Below are 14209 nucleotides of genomic sequence, written 5' to 3' on the forward strand. Positions count from 1 at the left end.
ATCTATCAAATTGTATACATGAAAACACACAGCACTTACTATATAAAAGGCACTATATACTCCATGCTTTACAAATATTATTAATGTGGAATCACTAAGGGAAAAAATAACATACTTTCCCTTAGATAACTATTTAGAAAAAAAGACCATGTGTAATTCACATGTGTACACACACAAACCTAGAAATGCTCGCAGGTGTGGAGCACGCAGATGTTAGGTTCTGAGTGTTCTGTGTATAGAATGATGGCTGTGGTGGTGGGAGATACATAGGGTTTCCTGCAGTAACTGAGGAGCTGAGTTTTATACCTCTTGATATTTAGATGGAAAAATGTCATGACAAATGTTGAAGAAAAAGATATAACCAGGCAAAAAAATAGTGGTTTAGATCGCTCACCTGGGCAAAATACCTTTTGCGATAGATAATGAGATTTGAACTGGTGGTGTCTGTTAAATCCACTAGAACCAATTCAAGAAATATTTTATTTGTTTTATAAACTATAAGGATGATTAAAAAATCCTGTTTCTCTATGTTAATGTAATTGTATACAGGCTATTTTAGAAAAATAAGTAAAACACGTGTGTCTAGGTGCAGGCCCCATATACATGAATTTTAGGAGAAATTAGAAGAGAAAAAAAATCAGTTCCTGGGAGGCCACTGATAATATATTTAACGTTTGCTGGCCAAGATTTTGAGAAATCTAATCTGTGTTTACCACATAGCATTTGGGACATTCGGGACATTTGGATTATAGTCCTATTGCCTCGCTGATGAGATATGTGAATTTGGAATATTTCCTAACTATTTACCATTAGGCCTCAAGTTTCTCATCTGTGAAATGAAGTTGCTTAGATGCTTGCTATGTTTTCTTTCAGTTCAAAAGCTTTACATCTGTTATTTTACCATATGCTGTAATAACATTTTTCCTTATTAAAAGATATAGTCTTCATTGTAAAACCTAGAAGATATGTAAAAGCACAAAGTGATAAATATGGGCACAGTTCTATCTCTGTAAAACTATATTCATATCTATTCAGTTTTTAAAAGATTGGGGACATATTGTGGTATTTTAAAAGTTTTTCCACTTTACAGTATATTGTGAATGTTTATCCATCTTATAATTTACAAATGCTTAAATGGAATTGTTATATGCTTTTATGATAATTATTTTATTAATCCATTTTTATGGAGCATTTAGTTTTCCAATTATTTTACTATAAATAATGCTGTGGTGAACATTTTTATAGATTAATCTTTGTACAGATACTTGATTATATATCCTTAGCATAAGTTCTTAGATATGGAATTATTTGTCTTAAATGCATTTTTAAGCCATTGAATACATTGTTGTCAAGCTTCCCCCAATACTGAATGGATATTTATTTGCAACATCTATGGATTCATTCAATAAATATTTATTTAGTGCTTATTTTACATTGTGTAAACATGAATGAAGTATTGAGAGAAATGGATGTCTGGGAGGAGGAGAACAGGTAGGTCTGTTTCTCTGCATTGGATATATTAATTATCAAAAAACTTCCACAATTTGATGAGTAAAATACTGTCTTATTTTTTATTTCTTTGCTCTTAAGATAAAACCCTTTAAAAAAATACTTTGATAGCCATTTTGTATTGGGACTATTTTGTTGTACTGACTACCTTGCTTGGTGTCTGTGTCTCTCTTTGGTGAAGGAGGAAGGTGACCTCTAATGTTAATTAGTTCTCTTTCAACTGGTTGCCAATCATACTATGTTTTTGTCATGAAAATTAGAATTTTTCTTATCAAAATTAGAGCACTTTACTTCCCATTATATGTTGGTGATAAACTGACCTTTTTTTGTTTGTATTTTTCATTGTTCTCATTATATTGGTTCTATACTGTGTTTTAAATTGACTTATTTCTAAAGCACCGTTTTTTCTACCTTAATACTTTATTGTATGCCCATCAGTCTTCCTTCAGTCCAATTGCTCTTTTCTGAGGATTGTGACTCCTATCTCTAGTTGTTTTTAAGATTTTATCACTGTTTGGCTCTTCTACAGTTACTTGTAATATTTCTAGGCATGGATTTATTCTTATCTATCCTGCTAAGGACTTCATTATGTTTTTCAGCTTTTTAGGAGAATTAACGGTCATTATTACTTCAGATATTGCTCCTTACCCTTTCTATTTATTTGCTTTGTTTCTTCTGGAACTCCAATTATATTTATTTTGGACCTTGTTAATGTATTGTATATGTCTCTCAATCTTTCATATTTTCCATCTCTTTATTATTCTATCATAAATTCCTGTGAATTCCCTTCCAGTTCATTAGCTCAACTGTTTCTATTTAACCTGTTTAACCTATTAGGCTTTTAATTTAAAAGCTACTTTTTCCACAACTTCTATTTAATTCATTTTCAAATCTATCCATTTTTCCTCTAATCATAGTGATAGCTTATTTCTTATGGCATTTATTCTTTAATTATTTTATTCATTCCTACGTATGGTCTTTCCAATTGTTTTTCGTCATGTCTAAAGTTCTTGTGGTGGTAATACTTCTTTTATAGTATCTGACAATGCTTACTTGTGGTGTTTGCTTTCCTTGTGATATTTATGGAAAATATGTGATTCATTTTCCAGTGTTTTTTTTTTCCTTCATTTCTTGTACCTGGTAACTTCCAGTGGTGTGCTAGTAAATGTTTAATTATTAGTTCTCTGAGAAAAAGTGCTTGGGTTTGTAGCATATCCCCAGCACAGCCAATTTTAAACTACTGAAGTGGTGTCATCAAGCATGGAGGTGGGAAGTGATGTGCACACTCAGGTTTTGTAAGCTGGTTATAGGAGCCAACTTCAGAACACCACTGGCAATTTTCCTTTTATAATATAAATTCAGCTGTGTTAATTTTTGTTATAGTTTACCCAGTGCATGTAGAGTTTTGTGATATGAGTTTCCATTAGCTAACTCTTCCAGGACCAGAAGCAATGCTATATGTTCAAAATTAAGAAAGCTTAAAAATGTTTGTATGCGATAATTCTTATATTGGTGAATTTCACCATTTCTACATCTTTTATATGTCCTATCTCTTAATACTCCACACTTTTTCTTATGCATTTGCCTCATTCCCCCATCTCTTACATTCTGGTCTCTATTGCTTTACTCCTGCTAAATAAGCTTATCAAAGGATTTCTGTGGAAGGAATCATCTTGTTACATAAACAATATTTTAAGAGATACTTAGCTTTTAGAGGTAGACAAGCACAGACTCCTTAGAAAGAGATAGCATATCTCCTGAAGCTAATGATGTACTCCTAGATATTTGTGGGTAGAGTGTGCTAAATCAGAGGCAACCTTTTTCTGTAAATGGTGAGATAGTAAATATTTTAGACTTTGCACGCCATACAGTCCCTCTCTCAACTACTCAACTCTGCCATTATAGTGTGAAAGCAGCCATAGATAATATGTAAACTAATAGATGGCTGTGTTCCAATAAAACTTTATTTATAAGAAGGTAATGAGTTGAATTTGGTGCGTGGGCTACAGCTTACTGAGCCCTGCTCTAAATGGTAGTCCATTATTATTAAGATTTAATTTTATATATATATATATATATATTTTTTTTTTTTTTTTTTTTTTTTTTTTTTTTTTTGCGGTACGCAGGCCTCTCACTGCTGTGGTCTCTCCCATTGCGGAGCACAGGCTCCGAATGCACAGGCTCAGCAGCCATGGTGCACGGGCCCAGCCGCTCCATGGCATGTGGGATCTTCCTGGACCGGGGCACGAACCCACGTCCCCTGAATCGGCAGGCGGACTCTCAACCACTGCGCCACTAGGGAAGCCCAGATTTAATAATATTTTAAAGTGAGCATATGCACAGTTGTTAATAGAAAATTAAATTTAATTTCATTTTCTATATCAGCACTTGAAAAGATAATTACTAGTTTTTAGATATAATTACTTTTTTTTTTTGCACATGGTTAGGAGAACCATTTTGGGCATCGAAGAGACAGTGTTTTTTGTAATTAACAGTGACTTTGTATTTTAATATTGTATATGTGCTTGCAGGCTATTAAGAGAGTCATTTATACTAAATCTGATATGTGTTAAATACAAAAATTATTTATAGACAATGAGTTTGTGGTATATGAAATCAACTTGAAAACTGCTGGACCTTAGACTGTTTTTTGGAATCAGTAGTTCATTTGGTTTGCTCGTGTGTATACTGCATTTCAGTGACAAACTGTGGGAGCCTGGAGCTGCCCAGAACAATTTGATTTTTTCATCTGTGAAGATTCTCAAACCTCCTGTGGTTTAGTTGGCACGTCTCACATGCAAAAGAATTTAAGTATTGATCTAAGCTATTAAAACACATCATAGTTACATTCTTTTATAGCAACTGCTGTGCACCAGTTCAACCTAATGAATTCTCAAGTGTATCTCATTTTTACAACATGGCCTACTGCTTTGCTCAGAGTAGCCATTAACTCCTATCGGCATGTAATGAGGAGAAACTCAGTAGAGTACATAGCAGGAAATGAACATATGAGGGTTTTCCCAAAAGACCAACCAGTAACTGAAAGCACTAAACTCCCCAAATTATCATCCCCTCCTTTTTCAAGCTACTTATAGGTCCCATATTGTACCAAAATGTTGTCACTAATTTCACCTTAGACTAATATCACGATAGTGCCCTGGCCATTTGTGTTATTCCTATGCAATGGTGCCAAATGTTCTCTGCCAGGCTACTAGGAAATATAATTACCAAACTAGTTTTCTGTAATTCACTAGGATTATGATACTGAACATTCTCTTTCCTTTAGTGTCCCTTTGAGGAACAAGAAGATTCTGCCTTGACATAGTAACTTAGTCATAGAGCTACATTTGGAATCTTTATAATGCAAACCAGGAAAGGTCAAGATGCTTGCTTTTCATAGCAAGATTATTCATTCATTAAAAATTAAAATACATTTTTCATTTCAGGTGGGGGGCTGGATGTTATTATTTCCCACATGCCCAGTTCAGCAGTACAGAACGAAAACTGCCCTGCATGGTAACATTTTTGTAGGTATCTTTGCTGGACTCTTTCATACTTTCATTACTGCAAACGTCTCATTCCTAATTTGTTCTCATCAAATTTATTGAAAATTCATAGGTCTCAATATGAAAAGATAATGAAAATAGTTAGATTTGTGGTAGAGAAGGAAAGAAGCTTTTTTCCTTTGATTTACTTTTTATTCAATAAACATTTACTCAACATTAGCTCTACACTAAGAATAGCACTGGGCCCTGGGGTTGTGAACATCAATAAAACATAATCACTTTCCCCAAGAAATCAGTTTCCCCATACTACATTCCATAATGTAGTATGGAAGAGACATATGAACAAACAGTTACAATATTATAAGATACTCATAATAAAAATATGAACAAAATGCTGTGAGAAGACTAAGGAAAGTCTGAAGAGTGGCTGGGAGAACATTTCTCCATTTAACACGTGCTACAACATAGTGAAAAAGCAATGGAACCACGTATTTTAAATGCTGGAAATGAGAATTTGGAAAATGGAAATAAAATAAAAATGCCGTTTATAATAACATGAAAACATAAATGCTTAAGAATAAACTTAAATGTATGAAAGGACTGTACACATAAAATATATGATTAAATATAAAATAATTTTCTTTGTAAATTCTTAAATTTCTTAAAATAGAATGGCTTATGCAAAGAAAAAATCATGGCAACGTGTTGTAGAGTTTATAAAATATGTATAATTAAAATATATGACAACAATAGCTCAAAGGAAAATTGAAGCATACTATTGTAAGTTGCTTAAACTATATGTGTGAAGTAGGATAATATTATTTGAACCTAGTTTACTAAAAATAAATGCATATTGCAAACTCTAGAACAACCATTAAAAAAAGAAAAAGAAATATAACAATTTATTGCATAAAATAAAATAGGAAAAAAAAGATACACAGTTCTTCCAAAGAAAGCTCAGGAGGAAGAAAAATGGAATAAAGAATATAGGGATAGAGGAGCTTCAAGGTGGCGGAAGAGTAAGACGCGGAGATCACCTTCCTCCCCACAAATACATCAGAAATACATCTACACGTGGAACAACTCCTACAGAACACCTACTGAACGCTGGCAGAAGACCTCAGACCTCACAAAAGGCAAGAAACTCCCAACGTACCTGGGTAGGGCAAAAGAAAAAAGAAAAAACAGAGACAAAATAGGGATGGGACCTGCACCAGTGGGAGGGAGCTGTGAAGGAGGAAAGGTTTCCACACACTAGAAGCCCCTTCACGGGCAGACACTGCAGGTGGAGGAAGGGGGAAGCTTCGGAGCCACAGAGGAGACTGCAGCAACAGGGGTGTGGAGGGCAAAGCAGAGAGATTCCCGCACAGAGGATTGGTGCCGACCAGCACTCACCAGCCCGAGAGGCTTTTCTGCTCACCCGCCGGGACAGATGGGCGCTGGGAGCTGAGGCTCAGGCTTCGGTCGGATCGGATCGCAGGGAGAGGACTGGCGGCATGAACACAGCCTGCAGAGGGTTAGTGCGCCACGGCTAGCTGGGAGGGAGTCCGGGTAAAAGTCTGGAGCTGCCGAAGAGGCTTTTTCTTGCCTCTTTGTTTCCTGGTGTGGGAGGAGACGGGATTAAGAGCGCCGCTTAAAGGAGCTCCAGAGACGGGCGTGAGCCATAGCTATCAGCACGGAGCCCAGAGACGGGCATGATATGCTAAGGCTGCTGCTGCAGCCACCAAGAAGCCTGTGTGCAAGCACAGGTCACTCTCCACACCTCCCCTCCTGGGAGGCTGTGCAGCCCGCCACTGCCAGGGTCCCGTGATCCAGGGACAACTTACCTGGGAGAATGCATGGCATGCCTCAGGCTGCTGCAACGTCATGCTGGCCTCTGCCGCTGCAGGCTTGCCCCGAACTCCATACCCCTCCCTCCCCCCGGCCTGAGTGAGCCAGAGCCCCCGAATTAAATGCTTCTTTAACCCCATCCTGTCTGAGCAAAGAACAAACATCCTCAGGCGACCTACACAAAGAGGCGGGTCCAAATCCAAAGCTGAACCCTGGGAGCTGTGCAAATGAAGAAGAGAAAGGGAAATTTCTCCCAGCAGCCCCAGGAGCAGCAGATTAAATTTCCACAATCAACTTGAGGTACCTGCATCCCTGCATCTGTGGAATACCTGAATAGACAACGAATCATACCAAATTGAGGAGGTGGACTTTGCGAGCAATGATACATTTTTTCCCCCTTTTTCTCTTTTTCTGAGTGTGTATGTGTAAGCTTCTGTATGATTTTGTCTGTATAGCTTTGATTTTACCATTTGTCCTAGGGTTCTGTCTGTCCATTTTGTTGTGTTTTGTTTTTTTATTACTTAAAAATTTTTTTTCTTAATAATAATTTTTTTATATAAATTTATTTTATTTATTTATTTGACTGCATTGGGTCTTCGTTTCTGTGTGAGGGCTTTCTCTAGTTGTGGCAAGCGAGGGCCACTCTTCATTGCGGTGCACAGGCCTCTCACTGTCGCGGCCCCTCCTGTTGCGGAGCACAGGCTCCAGATGCGAAGGCTCAGTAGTTGTGACTCACGGGCCCAGTTGCTCCGCGGCATGTGGGATCCTCCCAGACCAGGGCCCAAACCCGTGTCCCCTGCATTGGCAGGCAGATTCTCAACCACTGCGCCACCAGGGAAGCCCCAATAATTATTTTTTATTTTAATAACTTTATTTTATTTTATCTTCTTCTTTCTTTCTTTCTTTCTTTCTTTCTTTCTTTTCTCCATTTTATTCTGAGCCGTGTGGAGGACAGGCTCTTGGTGCTCCAGCCAGGCATCAGGGCTATGCCACTGAGATGGGAGAGCCAAGTTCAGGACATTGGTCCACAAGAGACCTCCCAGCTCCACGTAATATCAAACGGCGAAAATCTCCCAGAGATCTCCATCTCAATGCCAAGACCCAGCTAAACTCAACGACCAGCAAGCTACAGTGCACAACACCCTATGCCAAACAACTAGCAAGACAGGAACACAACTCCATGAATTAGCACAGAGGTTGCCCAAAATCATATGAAGGCCACAGACACCCCAAAACACACCATCAGATGTGGACCTGGTGGATTGGCAACTATATTGGCAACTATATGCCAATAAAATGGACAACCTGGAAGAAATGGACAAATTCTTAGAAATGCACAACCTTCTGAGACTGAACCAAGAAGAAATAGAAAATCTGAACAGACCAATCACACGCACTGAAATTGAAACTGTGATTAAAAATCTTCCAACAAACCAAAGCCCAGGACCAGAGGGCTTCACAGGTGAATTCTATCAAACATTTAGAGAAGAGCTAACACCTATCCTTCTCAAACTCTTACAAAATGTAGCAGAGGGGGGGACACTCCCAAACTCATTCTACGAGGCCACCATCACTCTGATACCAAAACCAGACAAAGATGTCACAAAGAAAGAAAAGTGCAGGTCAGTATCACTGATGAACATAGATGCAAAAATCCTTAACAAAATACTAGCAAACAGAATCCAACAGCACATTAAAAGGATCATACACCATGATCAAGTGGGGTTTATTCCAGGAATGCAAGGATTCTTCAATATACGCAAATCAATCAACATGATGCACCATATTAACAAATTGAAGGAGAAAAACCATATGATCATCTCAATAGATGCAGAAAAAGCTTTTGACAAAATTCAATACCCATTTATTACAAAAACCCTCCAGAAAGTAGGCATAGAGAGAACTTTCCTCAACATAATAAAGGCCATATGTGACAAACCCACAGCCAACATCATCCTCAATGGTGAAAAACTGAAAGCATTTCCACTAAGATCAGGAATAAGACATGGTTGCCCACTCTCACCACTCTTATTCAACATAGTTTTGGAAGTTTTAGCCACAGCAATCAGAGAAGAACAAGAAATAAAAGGAATCCAATTTGGAAAAGAAGAAGTAAAGCTGTCGCTCTTTGCAGATGACATGATACTATACATAAAGTATCCTAAAGATGTTACCAGAAAATTACTAGAGCTAATCAATGAGTCTGGTAAGGTATCAGGATACAAAATTAATGCACAGAAATCTCTTGCAATCCTATATACTAATGATGAAAACTCTGAAAGTGAAATTAAGAAAATACTCGCATTTACCATTGCAATAAAAAGAATAAAATATCTAGGTATAAATCTACCTAAGGAGACAAAAGACTTGTATGCAGAAAATTATAAGACACTGATGAAAGAAATTAAAGATGATACAAATAGATGGAGAGATATACCATGTTCTTGGATTGGAAGAATCAACATTGTGAAAATGACTCTACTACCCAAAGCATTCTACAGATTCAATGCAATGCCTATCAAACTACCACTGGCATTTCTCACAGAACTAGAACAAAAAATTTCACAATTTGTATGGAAACACAAAAGACCCCGAATAGCCATAGCAATCTTGAGAAAGAAAAATGGAGCTGGAGGAATCAGGCTCTCTGACTTCAGACTGTACTACAAAGCTACAGTAATCAAGACAGTATGGTACTGGCACAATAACAGAAATATAGATCAATGGAACAGGATAGAAAGCCCAGAGTTAACTCCACGCATATATGGTCAGCTTATCTTTAATAAAGGAGACAAGAATATACAGTGGAGAAAAGACAGCCTCTTCAATAAGTGGTGCTGGAAAAACTGGACAGGTACATGTAAAAGAATGAAATTAGAACACTCCCTAACACCATACACAAAAATAAACTCAAAATGGATTAAAGACCTAAATGTAAGTCCAGACACCATCAAACTCTTAGAGGAAAGCACAGGCAGAACACTCTATGACATAAATCACTGCAAGATCCTTTTTGACCCACCTCCTAGAGAAATGGAAATAAAAACAAAAATAAACATATGGGACCTAATGAAACTTCAAAGCTTTTGCACCACAAAGGAAATCATAAACAAGACGAAAAGACAACCCTCAGAATGGGAGAAAATATTTGTAAATGAAACAACTGACAAAGCATTAATCTCCAAAACATACAAGCAACTCATGCAGCTCAATATCAAAAAACAAACAACCCAATCCAAAAATGTGCAGAAGACCTAAATAGACATTTCTCCAAAGAAGATATACAGATTGCCAACAAACACATGAAAGAATGCTCAACATCATTAATCATTAGAGAAATGCAAATCAAAACTACAATGAGATATCATCTCACACCAGTCAGAATGGCCATCATCAAAAAACCTACAAACAATAAATGCTGGAAAGGGTGTGGAAAAAATGGAACCCTCTTGCACTGTTGGTGGGAATGTAAATTGATACAGCCATTATGGAGAACAGTATGGAGATTCCTTAAAAATCTAAAAATAGAACTACCATATGACCGAGCAATCCCACTACTGGGCATATACCCTGAGAAAACCATAATTTAAAAATAATCATGTGCCAAAATGTTCATTGCAGCTCTATTTACAATAGCCAGGACATGGAAGCAACCTAAGTGTCCATCAACAGATGAATGGATAAAGAAGATGTGGCACATATATACAATGGAATATTACTCAGCCATAAAAAGAATGAAACTGAGTTTTTTGTAGTGAGATGGGTGGACCTAGAGACTCATACAGAGTGAAGTAAGTCAGAAAGAGAAAAACACATACCGTATGCTAACACACATATATGGAATCTAAAAAATAAAAAAAGAAAGAAAAAAGAAAATGATCAGAAGAACCTAGGGGCAAGATGGGAATAAAGATGCAGACCTACTAGAGAATGGAGTTGAGGATACGGGGAGGGGGAATGATAAGCTGGGACAAAGTGATAGAGTGGCATGGACATATATACACTACCAAACGTAAAATAGATAGCTAGTGGGAAGCAGCTGCATAGCACAAGGAGATCAGCTTCGTGCTTTGTGACCACCTAGAGGGGTGGGATAGGGATGGTGGGAGGGAGGGAGATGCAAGAGGGAAGAGATATGGGGACATATGTGTATGTATAACTGATTCACTTTGTTATAAAGCAGAAACTGACACACCATTGTAAAGCAATTATACTCTAATAAAGATGTTTAAAAAAAAAAGAAATTGAAAATATAACTACCATATGATCCAGAAATCCCATTTCTGGATATATATCCAAAGAAAATAAACCATTATCTCAGAGAGATATCTGTACTCCCATGTTCACTGCAGCATTATTCACAATAGCCAATGTATAGAAATCAGAGAGTAGATAAGTGATTGCCACTGGCTTGGTGGGGGAGGAGAAATAGTGTAGGGAGACATTGGTAATAGGGCACAGACTATCATTATAAGTTGAGTAATATCCACAAGAGGATCTAACGTATAACATGGTGACTATAGTTCATAGCACTGTATTATATAATCAAAACTTCCTAGAGAGTAGGACTTAAATGTCTCACCAATAAAGGGGGCAGGGAATATGTGAGGTGATGGATGTGTGAATTAACTAGATGGGGGAAGTTCTTTCACAACGTATGCATACAAGTCATCATATTAAACTTTTTTTAAATTTTTTTTTAATTTTTTTTTATTTTTTAATTTTTTTTTTTTTGCGGTACAGAGACCTCTCACTGTTGTGGCCTTTCCTGTTGCGGAGCACAGGCTCCGGACGCGCAGGCTCCGCGGCCATGGCTCACGGGCCCAGCTGCTCCGCGGCATGTGGGATCTTCCCGGACCGGGGCACAAACCCGTGTCCCCTGCATCGGCAGGCGGACTCTCAACCACTGCGCCACCAGGGAAGCCCCCATACTGAATACTTTAAATGTCTTAAGCAATTTATTTGTCAGTTATACTTCAATAAACCTAAAAACAGAAGAAAAAAAAGAATATAGGGATAAAATACAAAACTAATTGTATGATGGTAGACTTAAACTCAATAACATCCATAATTACTTTAGATGAAAATGGATCAGTGTACCTGTTAAAAGGCAGAGATTATCAACAAGTCATCACTTCTCTTCAATATTGTACTGGAGGCAGGACAATTAGGCAAGAAAAGTCAGATCGGAAAGGAAAAAGCGAAAACTGTCTTCACTTGCAGATGACATTTCTGTGTATAAAGAAAATCCTAAACCATCAACAAAATATTTACTAGATTTAAGTGAATTTAATAGGGTTCTAGATACAACATCACTTACAAAAATCAACTTTATTTTTAGAAATAAGCATTTAGGAAATGGAAATGAAAACATGCCATTTACAATAGCATCAAAAAATATAAATGCTAAAGAATAAACTTAAAAAAAATATAAGGTCTATCTATATACTGTAAACTACAAAAGATTCCTGTGATAAATTAAAGAGAACTGAAGTAAATGGACAAATATACTATGATTGTGGATAAAACACCCAATATTAAGATATCTATTCTTTCCCAGGTGAGCTATAGTTCTGATGCAATCCCAATCAAAATTCTAGAACGCTTTTTTAAAATTTTGAAATGTTAGGCTGATTTTAAAATTAATGTGGAAATGCAGAGGCCTAGAATAGTCCCAAAAATAAAAGAGAAGAAAAATTTGGGGACTTACCTAATTTTAAGACTATTATAAAGCTACGCTTATCAAGACAGGATGGTATTAGGGTGAAGACAGACAACAGATAAATGGAATAGAATAGAATCCTGAAATAGACTTGCATTGGTACAATCAACTGATTTTTTAACCAAGGCAGCAAGGCAACTCAATATGGAAAGGAAAGTCTTTTCACTAAGAATGCTTGAACAACTGCGTATCATTAAGGAATAAAAGTGAACCTCAGCATATACATCAACCACGAATTAAAGTTAATTGGAGAGGTATCATAGACCTAAAAGTAAAATCAACAATGTAAAGCTTCATGAAGAAAATGTGGAAGAATATCCTCATGAACTTGGATTGGGAAAGATCCCTTGAGAAAATGAAGAAAGCACTAATAATAAAAGAAAAATAAATCATAAAATAAATTTCATAAAAATTAAATATTACTCACTAAAAGAAAGCATCAATAAGCTGAGTATGCAAGCTACAGACTGAAAGAAAATATTCATAATACATGTAACTGACAGTAAACTTTAATCTGAAATAGAGAATTTCTGCAATTTGTATAAAAAGACAAACAACTCACTTCCGCCACCCACAGTCCCACCAAATGGGCAAAGTATTATACTTGAAAAGTCACTCTACCGAGTAAGATAAATAAATGGCCAATAAACTCATGAGAAACATTCTCAACACTATTAGTCATCAGGGAAATAAAAAATAAAACCATAATGAAATACTACTAAACACTCACTAGAATGATTAAAATTTAGAAAACTGATAACAACACCAAAATGTTGACAAGGATGTGAAGCAACCGAATTTTTATGCATTGCTACAGGGGGTAGACAATGTGTCTGACAATTTTTAATAAGTTAAATATATTCCTATCCCATGATCCAACAATCCTTCTTTAGGTATTTTTCCCAAAAGAAATGAAAACATATTTGTGCAAAAATACATGTATATAAATGTTCGTGCAGCATTATTGATATCCAAAAAATAGAAACACATAAAATATCTAAAAGCAGAATAGAGAATAGATAAACTGATACATTTTACTCAGCAGAAAAAAAGAACAACTACTGATACTTTTGCCAACATGGATGAATTCTAAAAGAAGCCCAATGAAAAAGAGTATATACTGTATTATTTCATTTATATAAGTTCTAGGACAAGAAAAACTAATCTATATAGAGAAAGAAGTTAGAACATTGTTGCATGGGGGGTGGGGACTATTGTCAAGAAAAGGGTACGGGAATTTTCAGACTTTACCTTTATCACAATGTGAGTTACATGGATATATGCATTTGTCAAAACTCATCAATCTGCACACTTTAGAACTGTTCATTTTGCTGTGTGTAAATTATACCTGGGCAAACTAAATTTTTAAAAAATTAAAAATAAGAAGTGGAGGTAACTATCTGGCAAAAATTATGCATGAATCTCATGGAAATGCAATAAAACAATCTCACAGATTGAAATTTGAGGAGTAAATTTTTTCTTTTGTTGTTTTGTTTTACTTTTTATTTATTTTATGACTGTATTTTAGTAACATTTTTTTCCTGTAGCAGATTTAGTTTCTCATATAACAAAAAGTCTAGAATTAGAAAAATCCAGAATTTATTAATTCGGTAGTTTAATGGTATCATCAAGCACAGAGTTC

At 36.3% G+C, this 14209-nt stretch overlaps 1 protein-coding gene across 14 annotated transcripts in view; it reads left to right on the top strand.

Annotated features, from left to right (window-relative positions):
- Positions 1 to 14209, top strand: part of MAPK10 (mitogen-activated protein kinase 10) — a 637325-nt gene that overhangs the window by 448146 nt on the left and 174970 nt on the right. For 2 of the 14 annotated variants that reach the window (XM_049709107.1, XM_049709100.1), the window contains exon 3: positions 4956 to 5036. The exons of 10 other annotated variants lie outside the window; for them this stretch is intronic. In XM_049709107.1, the coding sequence (XP_049565064.1) occupies positions 4968 to 5036 (69 nt within the window). In that variant the 5' untranslated portion in view covers positions 4956 to 4967. Of the gene's footprint in view, positions 1 to 4955; positions 5037 to 14209 lie in introns of those variants that run through there. 2 more of the 14 variants (XM_049709099.1, XM_004285423.4) reach the window with 2 other exon arrangements.

The sequence above is a fragment of the Orcinus orca genome, chromosome 4, assembly GCF_937001465.1.
Source record: "Orcinus orca chromosome 4, mOrcOrc1.1, whole genome shotgun sequence".
NCBI lineage: Eukaryota > Metazoa > Chordata > Mammalia > Artiodactyla > Delphinidae > Orcinus > Orcinus orca.